Source organism: Epargyreus clarus, unplaced genomic scaffold (assembly GCF_041222505.1).
Source record: "Epargyreus clarus isolate Ecla_fem2 unplaced genomic scaffold, WU_Ecla_fem_2.2 ptg000010l, whole genome shotgun sequence".
In the NCBI taxonomy this organism is placed as follows: domain Eukaryota; kingdom Metazoa; phylum Arthropoda; class Insecta; order Lepidoptera; family Hesperiidae; genus Epargyreus; species Epargyreus clarus.
The window spans coordinates 2249443-2267157 of record NW_027332218.1 but is presented as its reverse complement, the minus strand read 5'-3'; the positions used below and the strand labels follow the sequence as shown (position 1 = coordinate 2267157).

The window sequence follows — 17715 nt, the reverse complement described above, 5'->3', positions numbered from 1 at the left end:
GAGCTCTAACCGCCTAGCCAGCTACCCTGGAAAGAACCACTGTATGTAAGGCCGCATATAACATGGACGGTTCCTATGGAATAGAGTAAATAATAATTATTTTAGAACTTTGAAACTAGGCTGGAATAGAGTTCGGGAATAATGCCCTTAGAAAAAATGCACGGTGTAAAATAAAAATAAAAAAAAAGTAAAAATATTTAATTAACAGCTGGAATAGATCAAATTTTGAAACGATTTTTTGTTTCGTCCTGTTAAACAACCAAGAATAAATACTTCGAAATTTATACTTTTTTTTTTAAATAAAAATGTAAATTTTAATTTTGACATTAAAATAATATGACTAATTAATTGTTTACAATATTTTTATTTTTCCATTCGGCTTTTAACTGTTGCTGCTTGACCATTCTTTGAACCTTTTCATTACTCAGCTTCTCCATTATCTTCATAAATTCATAAAAAAACGTAAAGGCGTCATGTAAGGCTCGATGGAAAGATTTCTGTCATAAAATAAAAAAAAAAAGATTATTTTATTACAATGAATTATAAATAATTATAATACTGTAAATAATAATGTAAATATTATTTATTATTTTAATTCATATAAATCGATAAGACCCTAAGTAGTTAACGGTGTGTTGATTTCGTAAAATCCGTTCATGATAAATAATTAGGCAGCTAGATAACACAATTTAATATTTCTTTTACTTGGCATGTATTTTATGCCACGCGAAGCGGGCGGGTAACGGCTAGTATATCAATATAAGAGAAACAATAGTCCAAGTTGCTGTTGCCTGCTGACAATTTATGCAGGCTGATGCTTGATGTCCCAGTCTGTCCGGGCACTTTTCCCATGTGTGGGCCTCTTCGCAGCAGTTGCATGTTTGTTTCGGCTCTGCATACGAGCTTGGTGTGGTCTTAAGCATTACATTGCACTAGTGGGGAATAGGGTTGCCACCTTTTTTTTGAAGAAAAATAGTATTTTTTTTAAATCATAAAAATATAGTACTTTTGGCAAATTCAGGAAAAAAAGTACTACACATCTATTTTCAATCATTATTTATTTTTCAATGAGTATTTATTATTACTTCTCGCTTTGGCCATCAAGGTTCCATTATTTTTTAAATAATTATAGGCATCCGAGCAATTTAGATCTATATTAAAGTAAATTAACAACTCATTTTTGATTAAATTAACAGATGCTTTATTTCTTTCTTCTCTCCATTTCACATTCCTGACGGAAAAAATATTTCTGTAAAAGCGGAAGTTGCAGGAATGGAGAGAAGAAATGAAATTATTTTAAATATATTTGTTAAATTTTCAAATTCAAATTCTTTATTGCTCATGCTTATGATCATAGATCTTACAAATTAAATATAGTGGAAGCATGCACCCTGCTGGGGTATTGCAATATAATATTTACAATTTTATTTTTTAACACCGAAATATCTCTATCATTATTAAACAAATATTTTTAAATTAATAGTAATAATTATATCAATTGTAACATAGTCAAGATAGAATTAATTATACAATGTCAATTATTTTAAAGAATTAATATAACGTAATAATCATAATAGTTAATTAGTTAATTATGTATTTGTATAGTTCAGAATTTCAATGTCTGTTATGTAAATAATATTATTTAATTGCCAATTTGGTTAAGATTAAATAAAGGAAGTCATTTGAAAAACTCTTGTAATAATAAAATTTGGTGATTAAAAGTCTTTTTAGTTAAGTTTAAATTGTACCCAAGTCTTCGTTTTGAATATCTTTCGGAATTTTATTATAAATTTTTACACACATGGAGTAGGGTCCTGACCCACACATAGCCAGTCTTGATGGTGGTACTGCGAGTTTATTTGGGTTTCGTGAGCTATATTTATTTATTTCTTTAGAATTGCCGTTTTAACGAAACGTTATTGAATTACGACAAAATTAATTAACTGACACAGATGATAACGAAATGACGACCAATAATTAATGCTAAATTAAATCAAAAATATGAAGTAGAAATATTAGTTGATCATACCACCACTCATACTATTCACAAAATTCAACCAGGAATTATTGTGTGTGGATAAAAATATACGTCTAATATTTCTAACGTTGCAGTGACGAAATTGCTTAAAGCTATATCAAGTGAATTAATAATGTAATTGAATGTGTAATCAACTACATCATAGTCAAAATATTTTTGTAAAAATTGTTAATAATTATGCATTAGTCAACAATTACCTTAGATTAATTACTACATTCACATAAATAATCCTCAGATCTTTACTCCTTTTTTAATGAACACGCTTTTATTAGCTTGGGTTGTATGTAGGTATGTATGTATGCACTAAACAGTAACGGAATCTTTGAACCCGATTTCTATCCACTTTGACCGTTCAGTTTAAATCAAAATTTTGAAAAATTATCAAAAACCGATAACAATACACGATTTTAATAATTTTGTACCATTATCAACATGTCCTTATCAACATCCTCAGGATTAACGATTTTCCAGGCGAGAGAAAGCGCCTTAGGAAAGTTCAGGCAAAGTTACTAGATTGATTTTTAGTTTTGAAAAATAATAGTGTTATTTCCATATAACTCAAATGTATTGAAACATATATATAATGCCATCTTGTAGAATGATTTTTAGGATTCCGTACTCAAAGGATAAAACAAAACCCTCCGCTGTCTGTTCGTGAGTCACAGAGCTTTATCTCTTAAACCGTAATAGATAGACACTTGATTTTTTTACAGACGATGCATAATGATAGTCGCTATAACAACAAATACTAAAAAATAATAAAATATATATATTTCAAAAAACTAAAAAACACGCTTTTATGATAAAATCAACTAAAAAGTAGAATATATAGTAGGAATCAATTAGGAACAGTAATTGTGGAAAAAGTGTGAAGTGTTTTTCAAAAATTGATAAGTGGAGTCGGCGCTCATATTAAACACGCTATTTACATCGTTATCCAACGAAATATATTGAGCGCCGACTTCAGAAATATGTACTAAACCAACATTTATTTCAATTATTTTTTACTTTGTAGTGACATAGAAGTCGGTTGTATTTTTTTGTTAAAAATTATTTTGCTAGGAGTCTTTGTTTATTGGTTTCCTGAATACTAGTGTCTTTGCAATTGATATTGCTGTTTTAAGTTGTTCGTGAAATCCTTTAGTAAATTGAATGGCAATCCCTTGAGGTGTTCCGCATAAAAGTTTCTGAGCTTTTCTTTTGTCAAAAGCTTTCTTTTGACATAGGTGCAGCACAATGTTTTGATTTTGTTGTGCAATGAGCGTATTGCTTTAATTTATTTCCCATTTTCGTTGTCTCCCTTGTTGAATGGTATTCTGTTTGTTCATTACCAAGTTCATTTGTTTGTTCGTCGAAATTAGACATTTCGTTGTTGGAATTCCATAGTAAGCCTTTATTGGTGTTAGGATTGCCTCTATCCATTCTTGCGTCAGGGACGGTTAGTGTTGTGCCTTGTATTTGAAATATGTTTCTTCCCCCTTCGGCACTTGCAGGGGCATTTTGTTCGTTCGCGTTAGTTTCAAGTCGATGAGCGATGCATTTTGCAACCTCGTAATCACTTGCGTTGTTCTATATGTAGTGCGATTATTGCCGGTAAAAATGTACTCCAGAAGACACTTAATACATGTAGTTAAACTACATTTGTATTTTTTTTTATCTTATAACCTTACCAAGTTTTGAATTATTACCCCAGTTTTTGGCTGTGCCGATATAAATGATATGATAATGCGTTCTTCGTGTTCCCGTATGCTCAGCGATGACTTTCCAAGGAGAGGATTTATTTGTGCCATTGGTTGTTCTGTTGATCTCTTCTGCTGCTTTGTCGTTGTAGGGGAAGTCGATGGCTCTTCCATCTCGTTCGTGGGTTGACCCACCCACCCTCTTGTGGGTGAGAACCAGCATAAATGTGTATTTTTTGTACAATCCCATGCATGTCAGCTAATATATATAATTTAATGCCATAACAATGTCTTTTCCCTTTTAGATATTGGCGGAAGTATAGGCGACTTTAAAAATGCTTTCGGGTCTTTCGCCAGTTTGGACATTTAGTGCCCTTAACCCTTAATCGGATGCGAGCTCGTAAGTTAATCATAAATGAGTTTACTGTTAATTCTGCACAATTATACAAATAAGAAGAAGTTATATATACTTTTTTTAGGTGGACAGTATGTTGCCATTGTCTGGTAAAGGTTACAATTATTTTCAGATAGTGGCTATTATGTCGCCATTGTACGGTTAAAGAAAATACACATTAAGATTTGTTAAAATAGTTTTATTATAGTATAAGATGAAAAATAACAGAAAAAATTAAAAAAAATATATCAGAGTATGTTTTCAGCTAAGTGAAATTTACGAAAACAGCCTTTTACACATAACGCAACTCCACAATGTGAACATTTTATATTAGATCGTTTGCTCTCTTTTTTCGTAGAACAAAATTTACACCGTGTGTAGGTGCCTTGCGGTTCTGGGAAATGCATACCTACACTTTGGAGGCGAACCTCATCCGGGACTCCAAAATTCCCACCTTTCTTGTTTTTAAAAATAATTTGCCGCTGCTTTTTGCTAGTAAAGTCTCCAATTAGCGATCTAGCAAGTCGTAATCGAAATTCTCTATGGGAAGAATCGCGCTGGGTTTGTTTAGTAAGATAAATAATATATGAATTTATTATGGCGGCATCAAGTAGAAAGAAAAAGAGACGCATCCAAAATTTACGCGATTTTCTGCCTGTGGGATAGGAGGAACGGAAGTGATCGAAATGATCTACGCCACCCATACAATAAGTATAATCGGCTATGGCTTTCGGGCAGAAAATGTCTTTTTTCGAACCATCTTTTTGTGTTCTCTTTATACTTGTGACATCAGTTGGATAATGTGCTGATGTAAGAACTGTAACTTCCTTCGTGTCTAGCCACTTTATAGCTACCAATGGCTCACTTACCAAGCTACAAAACTCATTTTTAGACAATTTTTCCCTCTTATCTTTAGGTGTCTCTTTTATGAACATAGGTAAACCTTTTCGGATTTTTCTTACAGTCCCAATTGAGTAGATGCCATTATCATATAAAACATCCATCAATTTGCAACTTGTGAAGAAATTGTCAAAAGTAACTAATGAACCTCGTGGTACATTTTGGCATAAATTTGTTACTACTGTAAAACCCAATCCCGCATCATCTAACGTTTCAGTTTTTCCTGTGTATATTTCGAAGGAATATAAATATCCGGTCCGTGCATCACAACGTGCCTGTCGGCGATATCCCACTACCGCACTTTATTAATAAACTGAACGAAACGACTTTAATATGAGAATCACTTTTATTCACTTTTATTTACAATTCGGGCAGAGTAACGGCTTACACGACTGATTAAATGCGAATGAACCACGCTCTACCAGCGCGTGGACTTAAATACTACTCGAGTGACAAACAGTATAAGAACTACCCTCTCACATCACTTGTTTTGCTATAACAAGGGACGTGATTCACAATAAATTTAACTATTAATAAAATAACATTATATTTAAAATATTGTTTTAAAAATACGAGAATAAATATTTAATATTATTATAATTCATATAATTTATTTGGTATGACTAACAAAGTGTGTTGAAGTACTACCGGAAGTCATCCATATTTTAATCTAAATATTAATTCCACATTGACAATTAAAATTAACATTATAAAAATTAATATTATATATAATAAAATGTCTCGCCGCCCATACGGCCATACTGACTCAGCGCGCTCTCTGCGCAATTCTGGTGTTACAAAAATAAACCCAAAATAAATATAACATAGTTATAAAATGCCTCACCGCCCATACGACCATACTGATTCAGCGCGCTCTCTGCGCAATTGTCGGCGTTAAAAAAGGAAACCCACAATAAATATAACAGTTCACACACTCATCAGGCATCACCCATCCTGGGATCTAGCCTCCAAGACCGGGAAAAGGAAACGCATGGTGGCCAGCCAGCGTCAGGGAAAGGAAATGCGGAAAGTAAATAAATAAAGCGTAATAAACCCACAATAAATATAACATAGTCAACACACACATCAGGCATCACCCATCCTGGGGTCTAGCCACCACACAAAACGGCATCACCTCTCCAAGGATCTAGCCAACACACAAATCAGGCATCACCCATCCTGGGATCTAGCCTCCAAGACCGGGAAAAGGAAACGCATGGTGATCAGCCAGCGTCAGGGAAAGGAAATGCGGAAAGGAAATAAATAAAGCGTAGTTACAAATTGTTTCAAAGTTCTCATTTACAAGATCATCCGCCCATAAGCATCTCTTTTTTTTTTTTAAAAAGACGAAAATAATTTGTTAGAAAAAATAGACATGAAGGTTCGGCGGTCCAAATTGTGGCGTTGTGGCATCCAAGGACCACGCGCTCCCCGACCACTCACTTGCACCAGGTATCGACAAACCGCCCCTGATGTCTCTCCAGCTAGTGCCATCTCTTACTTAGCGCACTCGAACCAACCCTCCACTGGCCATCCGCGGCATGGCCATGGTGACAAGTCAAACGTCCTCGTGTGCTGTTCCTGTAAGGCAGAAAAACAAACGTCGAATATTAGAATTTCCGCTCGGCCAATCCTGATTAACTCGTATTAAGGTTATTCGCCACGCTAAAACTAAAAAACTAATGATGAATAGTTTATTTCAAATCATATGAATCTCTCAACGCACAATACAACCGTACTCAATTTCGACCTCTTTTACATTACTATCACTTTTCTATTTAAACAAAATTTTACACAAAATCGATCGGTCGCATTGTCTTTATAAGATTCCACGTTTTCTACAACACCATTTAAACAAAAGAATTAGTCCCTTAACATTAAACTCAAACGCGTAAAATAAATTCAAACGAATTATTATTATATTTTTTTTTTTCTCTTTTTTTTTATAAACTCAAGAGCTTAGCTGACCAATTACTTCTAATTACTAAAATTACTTAGACCAAATACATCAAATATTTCGAGACATTTAAGCACTACATGTGATCGATGGATACGCCTAGCCCAGTAACCTCCTGTTACTTTTTATTAACGCAAATCCACTCACATGAATACACAGTTTCTACTGAAACTAGACCTCCGCCATAGCTGCCTGCCCACCGCATATTACGGCTACACGACAACCTCTGTACAGTCCGATCAACATGTTTACTCAAGTTCTCAAGTCATTATTGTAACTACTTTAAATGAATGTAGTCAGCTTAGCACCAATTACCCCGTAATATACCCTATTTGTATGTAGAAAAATAAAATGACAGAATCTGGAAGTTCATCAAGGACCCAAAATTTAAATGTTCTAACCTAAATCACTTTCACCTTGCTCAGTACAACACACCGTTAACTTCAAACACGACCGCCACTGAACGCTACGGTATCGTATCTTCGCTGAACCCATATCACAAACACATCTATTGAGCCTTTACCGAAGACAACTCTATTCGCTTCATCAGAAAAAGAAATGAGGGGCCTAATGAATCGGCTTGAGAGTACAAGCTTGGACTTTGTTTTTTTGATAAACAGGAGCAAAACTAAAATTATGATGATCGACCGTTCTGAGTCACTACAACGAACAAATCTGCTCAGCGACTTCGAAATCGTCAAGGAATTTCAATACCTGGGGTCAGTCATTAATAATAAAGGAAACTGCGAAACTGAGATACGACGCCGCATCGGTATGGCTAAAACGGCAATGAACCAACTTACCAGGGTCTGGAAGGACGGGAATATTACTAAGCGTACAAAAGTTCACTTAGTTCGTACGCTCGTCTTTTCCATATTCCTCTACGCATCGGAATCTTGGACGCTGAAAGTAGCAGACAGACAAAGAGTGGACGCATTTGAGATGTGGTGCTGGCGGCGAATGCTAAGAATCCCGTGGACAGCCTTCCGGACCCACGCATCCATCTTAAAAGAATTACACCTAGAGCATTCCCAACGTCTCTCCAGCCTGTGCCTTCACCGCATACTTAAATACTTCGGTCATATAGCCCGAAGAAATGACAACCTAGAAAAGCTACTGGTGACAGGCAAGGTGGAGGGCAAAGACCCAGAGGACACAGCCCAAAACGATGGTCAGACCAGGTATCGGACCATCTAAAGATACCGGTTAGCGAGGCGATACACCAGGCCACTAATCGCAATCTCTGGAAAGACGCTATAAAGCAAAGAAGTCACGATCCTCAGCATTGAGGGACCGACTATAGAGAGAGAGAGAGAGAGAGAATCTCCATTGAGCAACGTGTAGACTTAAAATTGCATTAATACGACAACCTTCAGAAATTTTTCATAAGAAATAACGAGTGTACCCGCAAAATCGTAAAATTCGTAATTCGTGTAAGTAAATTCTTTCCAAACAGTGGTCAAATACTGGTAGCCAAATTATTAATAAACCGTCAAGTACCTCAATTTTTAACACGCTTTTATTGGCTTGGGTTGTAAGTTTGTATGTACTAACAGTAACGGAATCTTTGAGCCCGATTTCTATCCACTTTGAACGTCCAGTTTAAAAATTTTGAAGTATTATCAAACACCACGAATACACGATTTTAACATTTTTGTACCATTGTCCTTATCAATATCCTCAGGATTAACGATTTCCGAGGCGAGAGAAAGCGCCTTATGGAGCGTTCAGGCAAAGTTACTAGATCGATTTTAAGCTTTGGAAAATAATAATTTTATTTCCCTATAACTCAAATGTATTGAAACATATCTATAATGCCATCTTGTAGAATGATTTTTTAGGATTCCGTACTCGAAGGATAAAACGAAACCCTTCGCTGTCTGTTCGTGAGTCACAGGGCTGTATCTCTTAAACCGTAATAGATAGACACGTTTTTTGAACTATATTTATTAAAGTATAAAGTCACTTACCGAAAAGGCTCTTACTAACTCACCGCCTTGGTTTTACCAGAGTGAAAAAGTATCCTGCCTTATAGCGACCCGTAACATTGGCCCCTTTCCGGTACGTTCGCGGTCAACACAAGTCCAGTGTCGTTGTAATACCACCAATAAGCAGCTATAGTAGATTCTTAGCCTGTGGACACTCAAACATTAGGTGAACATTATAAAATTACAAGATAGAAATAAATTAAAACAATAGACCACCCAAGTGGTTATAAGTATCAAAATGACAACGTGTCGCCCGTATGAAATAGACTGTCATACTACACCAGGATCCACCCTAAAATTACACTGCTCCATACGTTCAGTCCCGCCATAATCAAAGCATCCAACGGCTGTCAAACGCTTTACCAACGGCATGGCTTCCTAAGGCTTCGTTCAAAGCAATCCCAGGAAAATCATCAAACACGCGCGCCAAATGTGCGCGCCATTGCCCCGAACCAATAAACGTCACCATTGATCTCCTCTCCATCATGACCATGTGGACACGTAGGTCCATCCAACCGCTGCTGTCGGCGATATCCCACTACCGCACTTTATTAATAAACTGAACGAAACGACTTTAATATGAGAATCACTTTTATTCACTTTTATTTACAATTCGGGCAGAGTAACGGCTTACACGACTGATTAAATGCGAATGAACCACGCTCTACCAGCGCGTGGACTTAAATACTACTCGAGTGACAAACAGTATAAGAACTACCCTCTCACATCACTTGTTTTGCTATAACAAGGGACGTGATTCACAATAAATTTAACTATTAATAAAATAACATTATATTTAAAATATTGTTTTAAAAATACGAGAATAAATATTTAATATTATTATAATTCATATAATTTATTTGGTATGACTAACAAAGTGTGTTGAAGTACTACCGGAAGTCATCCATATTTTAATCTAAATATTAATTCCACATTGACAATTAAAATTAACATTATAAAAATTAATATTATATATAATAAAATGTCTCGCCGCCCATATGCCCGTACCCTATACCCTCGTTTGATGGGTTTCATTGGCATATACTGCTTCATTGAAGATCGGCCCTTGAACTTCACCATGCACTCGTCGACTGAGTTGAAGAATCGAGCGTTTAGCTCGATTCTTCAACTTGATCAATAAATATTTTATTCAGTTGGTCTATCATAGGTCGTAATTTATGTAACCTATCAAAGTTTGCGGAGTGTCGTGGAGCTTCGTTTTCATTATTATTTACATGCAAGTTCTCTAAATTTTTTTTGAATCTGTTTAGACTAAACGTTGATGAAATGTCTGGATTGTTGTAAAACCGATCAGTAGACCAATACAACTCGAAATCCGGTAGTGGATGCAAACCCATCATTATCATCACACCCAAAAAAGCTTTTATTTCACCTGAAGTCGTTGGTTGAAAGTTCTTGCTGCATTTTTGAGTCGCGTAGCGATTAGTCTCCATGACAATATTATCTATCAACAGATCTGGAAAAAGGTTACTGAAGACATCAATTGGCTGACTTTTATGTGAATAAGATATTTTAGGGCAAAATTTAGAAGTAAACTGAGGGATGCTATGAATCCTTTTTTTCATTTTCCAGTCCTGGTAAGTCCTATGTGGCTTTGAAGCTTTATCCAAATTTAGAGAGAAATTGGCAGCCTTCAGATCTATCACCATGTCTCTCTCCTCTGATGCAGTCGCGTGTTCTGTTTCTGCGACGGAACTAAGTTCTAAACCACCCTCAAAAATTTGTTCCAGTCGGCGCTCGATAACGTCCTCGTAGGGTAATTCTTCCAGCGCATGTTGTGGGGATGGAATAAATTCTTCATCGTCATTGTCTGATTCTATGTCCGACCAGTTTTCTAAAATATTTTGAAGATCCCTGTCGGATAAAATTCTTTTAGAAGCCATTACTAATTACTCTGAAAGAAGAAAACCAATTATCATGAATAAAACCTACATAATAATAAATAAAACAATATAATGTAAGTAATACTCCAAGAACGAACAACGGTGGTATTTTGAACACTCATTCCCTATACAAAACCTCTAAGGGACAATTGTAATATATTGGCCACCAACTTTATAATCCTTTTTGTAATACAAAACTCTCAAAAAAGTAATATTTCTATTAGTTCTACAATCTATATAAATAAAAATGAATTTCCGTTCGTTAGTCTCGCTAAAACTCGAGAACGGCTGAACCGATTTGACAAATTTTAGTCTTGAAATATTCGTGGAAGTCCTGGGAAGGTATAAACGATGAGAAAATATAACAAAATTGCAAGGAAAATACTAAAAACGACAATTTGGTTTTCCCATACAAACTGTTCTTACCTGTTAAACAGTTCAGTTGACGATCAATTTTATATAAATACTAGCTGACCCGGCAGACTTCGTACTGCCTCATCGATAAATAAAAGACCTAATCTTTTGTATAAAATGATTTTAAAACAAACAAATTGAATCCGTATTAAATAAAAAAGCATTTATTGAATAAAGCATGAAGTTTTATTATTATTTTCGATACATCATGTTGCTTACTTAGAAAACAGAGTTTTCCTGAAATACTGGCTATTTATAAGGTTTAAATTTGATATTCACAGACACACACTGTTAAAATACAGTCTGTTAATTAATTTAAAGCTTTCTCATAAACTATATTTTTTGTTTTGTTTTGTGGTGCGTAAATAAACAAAGAAGACGGTTTTCCGACACGCGAACACGCGACGTATAATTGTCCATGCGCGAAACAGGGAAACTCCAAGTTGATTCCACAAACTTCTAACGACTGTCCTTGCGATTTATTTATGGTCATCGCAAAGGCCAGACGTACTGGAAATTGTAAGCGTTTAAAATCGAATGGTAAGTCCGTTGGAATCATCGGTATCCGCGGTATCAAGACATCCTCTCCTTTGTATTTTCCTTTTATGATTGTCGCCTCAATGTCGTTATTCATCAGTCTTTTCACAGCCAGTCTTGTTCCATTGCATAGTCGAGGTTGATTAATGTTACGCAGCATGATGACAACTGATCCTACTTTTAACTGCAAATTGTGAGGTGGTAATCCAGGCAATTCCAGTGAATTTAAGAACTCAGTGGGATAGTTGATTACGTCATCCTGGTTCATTACGGTGTCGACTGATTTGAAGGAAACTAACTGTCCTGGAAGAAAATTCTGAATGGTCGCATTAAGATCCTCGACATCTTTATTTTTCGCTGCTAATATTGCTCGTTCACCCAGCCAATTATAGTTATTGAACTTTTGCGCTATATCTGGGAAAACTCGCTGAATAAGCTCCACTTTTGAGTCTGTGATGTGACAGAAATCTGTAGGTAATGTGATGAATCCGGTCGAGGTGTCCACTGCAACTTTATTATTTCCAATGTCTAACAACTGCTTCGCAAACACATTTGCAGTTTCATCTTGTTGCAAAAATACTCGCATGTTAGTTGTTAAGTGGAGTGTCTTTACGTACTGCCACAAATTTGATGATTTTAGGCATGCATTTAGTTCATCAGCAACAGTTGATCGGGGAATAACTGGAAGAGTCTGACGAAAATCACCTGACAACAGAATCATGGCCCCACCGAAAATATTTTGGTTGTCACGAAGATCTTTCAACGTTCTGTCCAGTGCCTCCAGTGACCTCTTATGGGCCATTGTGCATTCATCCCAAACAATCAATTTGCATACCTGTAGGATCTTGGCCATTGCGCTATTTTTGGCGATGTTGCAAATTGGTGTTTCGGTGATTTGCATGTTTAGTGGTAATTTCAAGGCAGAATGTGCAGTTCGCCCGCCTTCTAGCAGAGTTGCAGCTATTCCAGATGAAGCCAACGCTAGAGCAACATCATTTCGCGATCTGATCCTCGCCAGAAGCAATGAAATTAAAAACGTTTTTCCGGTTCCTCCGGGAGCATCAAGGAAATAAATTCCACCAGATCCACTGTTCACAGCTTCTATCAGTGTCGTACGCAATTCTTTGTTGTTGATTTAATTGTGGAACATTTGTACGAACTGTTTCGGCCAATGCTTCAATGTCGTACTGATGTTCTCTTTGCAACTCGTGGTTTAATGCATCGTGCATATGACGATTGGGTGCTGTCATTCCCAAACACGACAATACTTTATTTGCCATCAATAAACACATATCTTCTATCATGATCAATGTGTCATTGTAAATTTCTTCAGTCATTTGTAGTGCAGGATTCAAAGTTTGACGGCGCACACGATGCAAAACATCCTCAGACATGTCATCTCTATACTTAACCCACAAATCTTTTGGATTCGAGGGGAAACATGTCGATATGATAATCGCAAACAATGTACGAATTTGATGCGGCGACGAAGATATTACGGAATCCTTGAGCGTATCATCCCAGTGCGAATCGTTCTCAAGTAAATGTAATAGTTGACATGCCTCACGGTAAGTCGCACACAGCTGTCCATTAACTGTTCTCAGTTGTTTAAACGATGTCGGACCACGAACATTCACCAACAACAACCGCAAATAATAACATTCATCGTTATTTAGATGTACTGTGTAGATGCGACCCAGAGCTTCTGAAGCAAATACATTTGGATGTCCTTCAACTGGTGTTCCTTGTTTTCGACGCTGAAAGGATTTCGATGATGCGTTCCATGTGTAATAGCGTGGCATGTCAGCATACAGCTAAGTGCGAGCAAAATCATCAATTTGACAGACTGTGAAGAAACTTGTTAATGTTGTCGACGGTGGATTTGCCGCCCTGTCTGCCGCGTTAGATTCATTAAAATAAACTCGTTGACCATTTTCTAAATGGACTGCCAAATGGACTACTGTAGGGTGTCTTTCATGGATCGCAAATGACAAGATACGCCAAATAGCTTCGTTGCTACTTACATAGCGACCCATCTGGTACTGTGATATTTCATCATTTGCATTGGTTACACCGAAGACAGCCATATCACTACCTTTATTAACATATTTACATATGTACTTTATCGACTTCACAGAATTACAATATTCCACATTGATGTGAGTCTCAAAAGCTTTGGACAATATTGGCGAGTATGGCACAATCCAACGATTGTCTACATCAACATTTTGTCCTCTTACCTTCACAACTACCGATCGCCCACTGTCCGCAACTGATCGCCGACGATACAATGGGTATCTATCATTTCCCGTTATGGTTTCAGCAAGCAGGTCTCTTGGGTATCGCTTGGAACACCTACCGTCGACCATACAGGGTGAATTGTAGTTGAAATGTCCGCAAGGTCCATGTATCATGTGTTTGGTAACTACTGCATGCAATTTTGGGTCAACTATTTCATCTGGAATTTCAGCTGAAATTATGGAATCAATCTCATCTGGCCTTATTTTGTCCACTAACCAGACTAAAATGTGCGCATGTGGCAATCCACGCTTTTGCCATTCTACAGAGTACATCCAACAACGGACTCGGCCATACACACAATGCTTTATTAAGAAATTCATGAGAGATTTTAATTTTTGTTTAAAAACTCTGGCAGTTATGTCATGTCTATCAACTGGTGTTTGGGTATGTAGTAATTCCTTCTCGATTTCGGACCATTTTGGGTTACATGTGAATGTAACAAATAAGTCTGGGCGGCCATAATGCCTAACATATGACATAGCATCCTGAGCATATTCATGCATGTGGCGTGGGCTTCCTATATAAGTAGCTGGCAAAATTGTCATTCTTCCTACATTATTCACATTGCCATCAGCATTTATAGCATCGCGGAGATGGATGTATTCCTCTGACCGTAGCCGTCGTTGGTTCAAACGGATGTATGTCAATCGTTCAGTCTCAATTTTGACATACATGTCAACTGCAAACTGATGAAAAAGTCGTTAACACATCAAAATATGATTTACTTCACCTTGACGGATCATGAGTCTGTATGAATAGAAATTCATAGCACTAACTTTTTTGTTGGTTTCAGCACTTGCAATCAAAAATGTTGAATGTTTAAATTGTTACTTAGATGAATTAAATTTAAAAATATTATTTAATCTTGTTCAATTCATTTACCTGTTACTTGATTTACCATTTTGATATTAAAATGGTATCCATCTTCCCCCTGCCAGAAGATAAAAGGATATTGTAGTGCATCATAACTCCTGTGTGTTTCAGATACACGTTTCAAATCACTATTCCGACGATGAAGCACAATATCTCTAGATTGTAAATTTTCTCCCACAATGACAACAGCCACTTCATCAATGGTAGGTGAATTGAACCTCCTTGTGTGTTCACCGGTAGGTGTTTTGTCAGCTCGAATAATAATATTATGGCTATCAGATGGCATCCGATCCAATGCTATTTTGAACATGTTTACTAAATTGTTATACTGATGAAGAAACATTTGTAATTGTTGGACAATGGTTCTCTTCACTGTTGGATTGTGAGCACAACGATTATTAATTTCCGCATCTGAATTGCCCATAAAATAAATTTGTAAAAATTGATTATCTGCATCAGGTAGTGGTAACAGAGATCCCAGTAAGTGATAAATTTGTCCTTGTATCTGTAATTTTTAAAAATTTGTCCATTAATTATTTCCTGCCTTTTTAAATCCACTCTTTATAATGCCTGTCCTGCCTTTTTAAATCCACTCTTTATAACTTCGGGGTTCGTTTGTTGCCAAGTATCTGCCATAGTTTTTGCGAAAACGTTTTTTGGCATTTTCGTACCAACGTTTCTTCTCTGCCACTCTACCAGTTGTGCATCCCATATTGCTTTGAAAGATTTAAATACTGATATATCAAGCGGTTGCAACAAATGTGATGTATGTGGGGGTAATTTGAGGATAGTTACATTGTTTCGGACCGCAAGCTCCACAACCCTGGCATCGACGTGCGTTGAATGCCCGTCATAAATTATAAGGGCTGGTCGCTCTTCGCCGAGACTTGGGATGAGTACTTTTTCGAAATAATTGTGAAAAATTTCTGTTTCCATCCAACCTTTAGTACTTGCAGCATATGTCAATTCGAAATCGTAATCATCTTTATTAAGATCAGCCATCCATTGGTCCCAAACAAATTTTCCTTTGAAAATAATCAAAGGCGGCAACTTTTTACCACTGGCACTCGCTCCTGCTAACACAGTGATGTTTTCCTTTCCACTTCCATAGGTGGTCCTTGCACATGGTTTATTTTTTTTCCGACCACTTTTGTTTTGGTCGGATCCAGACACAATGATGTTTCGTCCAAGTTCCAAATCGATTGTGGATTTTCTAAAAGATTTAAATCTTGTAAGGTCTTATTCAGCAAATCAAAATATTCAGCAATGACGAATGGATCTGTCATTTTTCTTCGCACATATTCTACGGGTTGTGCTTTTTTGGTGGACAAACCGTGACGTTTTCGGAAGTTGATAAACCAATCTGGTCCAGGCGTGTTATTCTTAAATGGTGTCTGAATATTGTTCACGCGCACATATTCAGCCACAATCTCGAATATTTCTGATCTTGAGAGCCCAAATCCCCATTTCTCCATGACTATGATGGTGCTTGCTAACTTTTTTTCGTCTTCTAAAGGTAGAACAATTGGTCTATCTGCATTCTGTCTAAGAGTATCTTTAGTTTTGACATGGTCATGAAGAGTGGTCATTGGAATCTTGTACTTCTGTGCAGCAGCATATGCGGTAAGCTCCCCATTTCTTACTTTCTGTATGGCAGTGGCTAAATCTTGAGACGTGTATGTTTTATTTTTCTTTTTTAAATAAGTACGAGGCATGATGACACTGAAAAAAGATATAACTTTTGTCAACACAAAAAATGCAATAATTAAGCAATAACTGAGGAATACCATAGACATACAACTGCAGAATCGTTATACACCATGCAGTGTATTAAGGGGAAAAAAATGGTTACGGTTTTGAAATCGGTATCCATAATAGGGGATTGTGAGGCGGGGGTAAGGGTATTTTCTGAAAAGTGGGGGTGACTCTACACTACTCCCTCACCACTCCCCACCTCTCAAACCCCCATTATGGATACCGATTTCAAACCCAACCCAAAAAAATAACTAGCAAAGTCGACATGGTACAAAACAAAGTTAAGAATTTTAATTAACCCCCGACCTAACTTTCATCACACATATCTAAGAGCATTCCCATTAATTCACCTTTCAAAGAAAACAAAAAACAATCAAACTCGGTTCATCCGTTGGGCAGCTACGATGCCACAGAAACACCACACACACATACAGAAACTTCAATCTTAGAACATTCCGTCATTTTTACATCGCGGATCAAAAAAACGATACACTTTGAGAACTATTGACAATTACAGTAGGAAAACGTAAGTGGGGTTATTGCGAAACAATCATATCGAAATAAACCCGGAGGGGTAAATCAGAGAAAAATAAAAAAACACAGTTGGAACCTTATATTCCTATTATCATTAAGCACAAAACAAAAACCTATCATAAAAACAAACAAACATTGAAATAACTTACCAGGATTTCGAGAAAACTATCTTGGGGTTATTACGAATCACCAAAATTCGGCGCGAAATCACTTCTCTTGAATAATTTGACGACACTCGCGTGATGTTAGTGCGAGCGACTCGCAACGTCTGTCGCGACAAGTAAATCTAAGATGGCGCTTTGCCTAATGTTGCCAGCAGGAATATATTGCTGCGTTTCGTAGATTTTTTGCACTTTCGGAATATACCCATTTTCGAAATAGCCCCAATGCACCTTACATTGTTTTTTGGAAATTTATGTGACAAATAGGTCCCTATGGTCG

At 36.6% G+C, this 17715-nt stretch overlaps 1 protein-coding gene across 1 annotated transcript; it reads right to left on the bottom strand.

The window, feature by feature from the left end:
- Window positions 1–9083: 9083 nt before the first annotated feature.
- On the bottom strand, window positions 9084–12712 carry LOC140745614 (uncharacterized). Its single transcript, XM_073077551.1, has 3 exons — window positions 12111–12712; window positions 10624–10831; window positions 9084–9101 (listed from the first exon to the last, which is right to left on the bottom strand). The coding sequence occupies exons 1-3, from the start codon at window positions 12710–12712 to the stop codon at window positions 9084–9086; spliced, it is 828 nt and encodes a 275-aa protein (XP_072933652.1).
- Between the last annotated feature and the right edge of the window lie 5003 nt (window positions 12713–17715).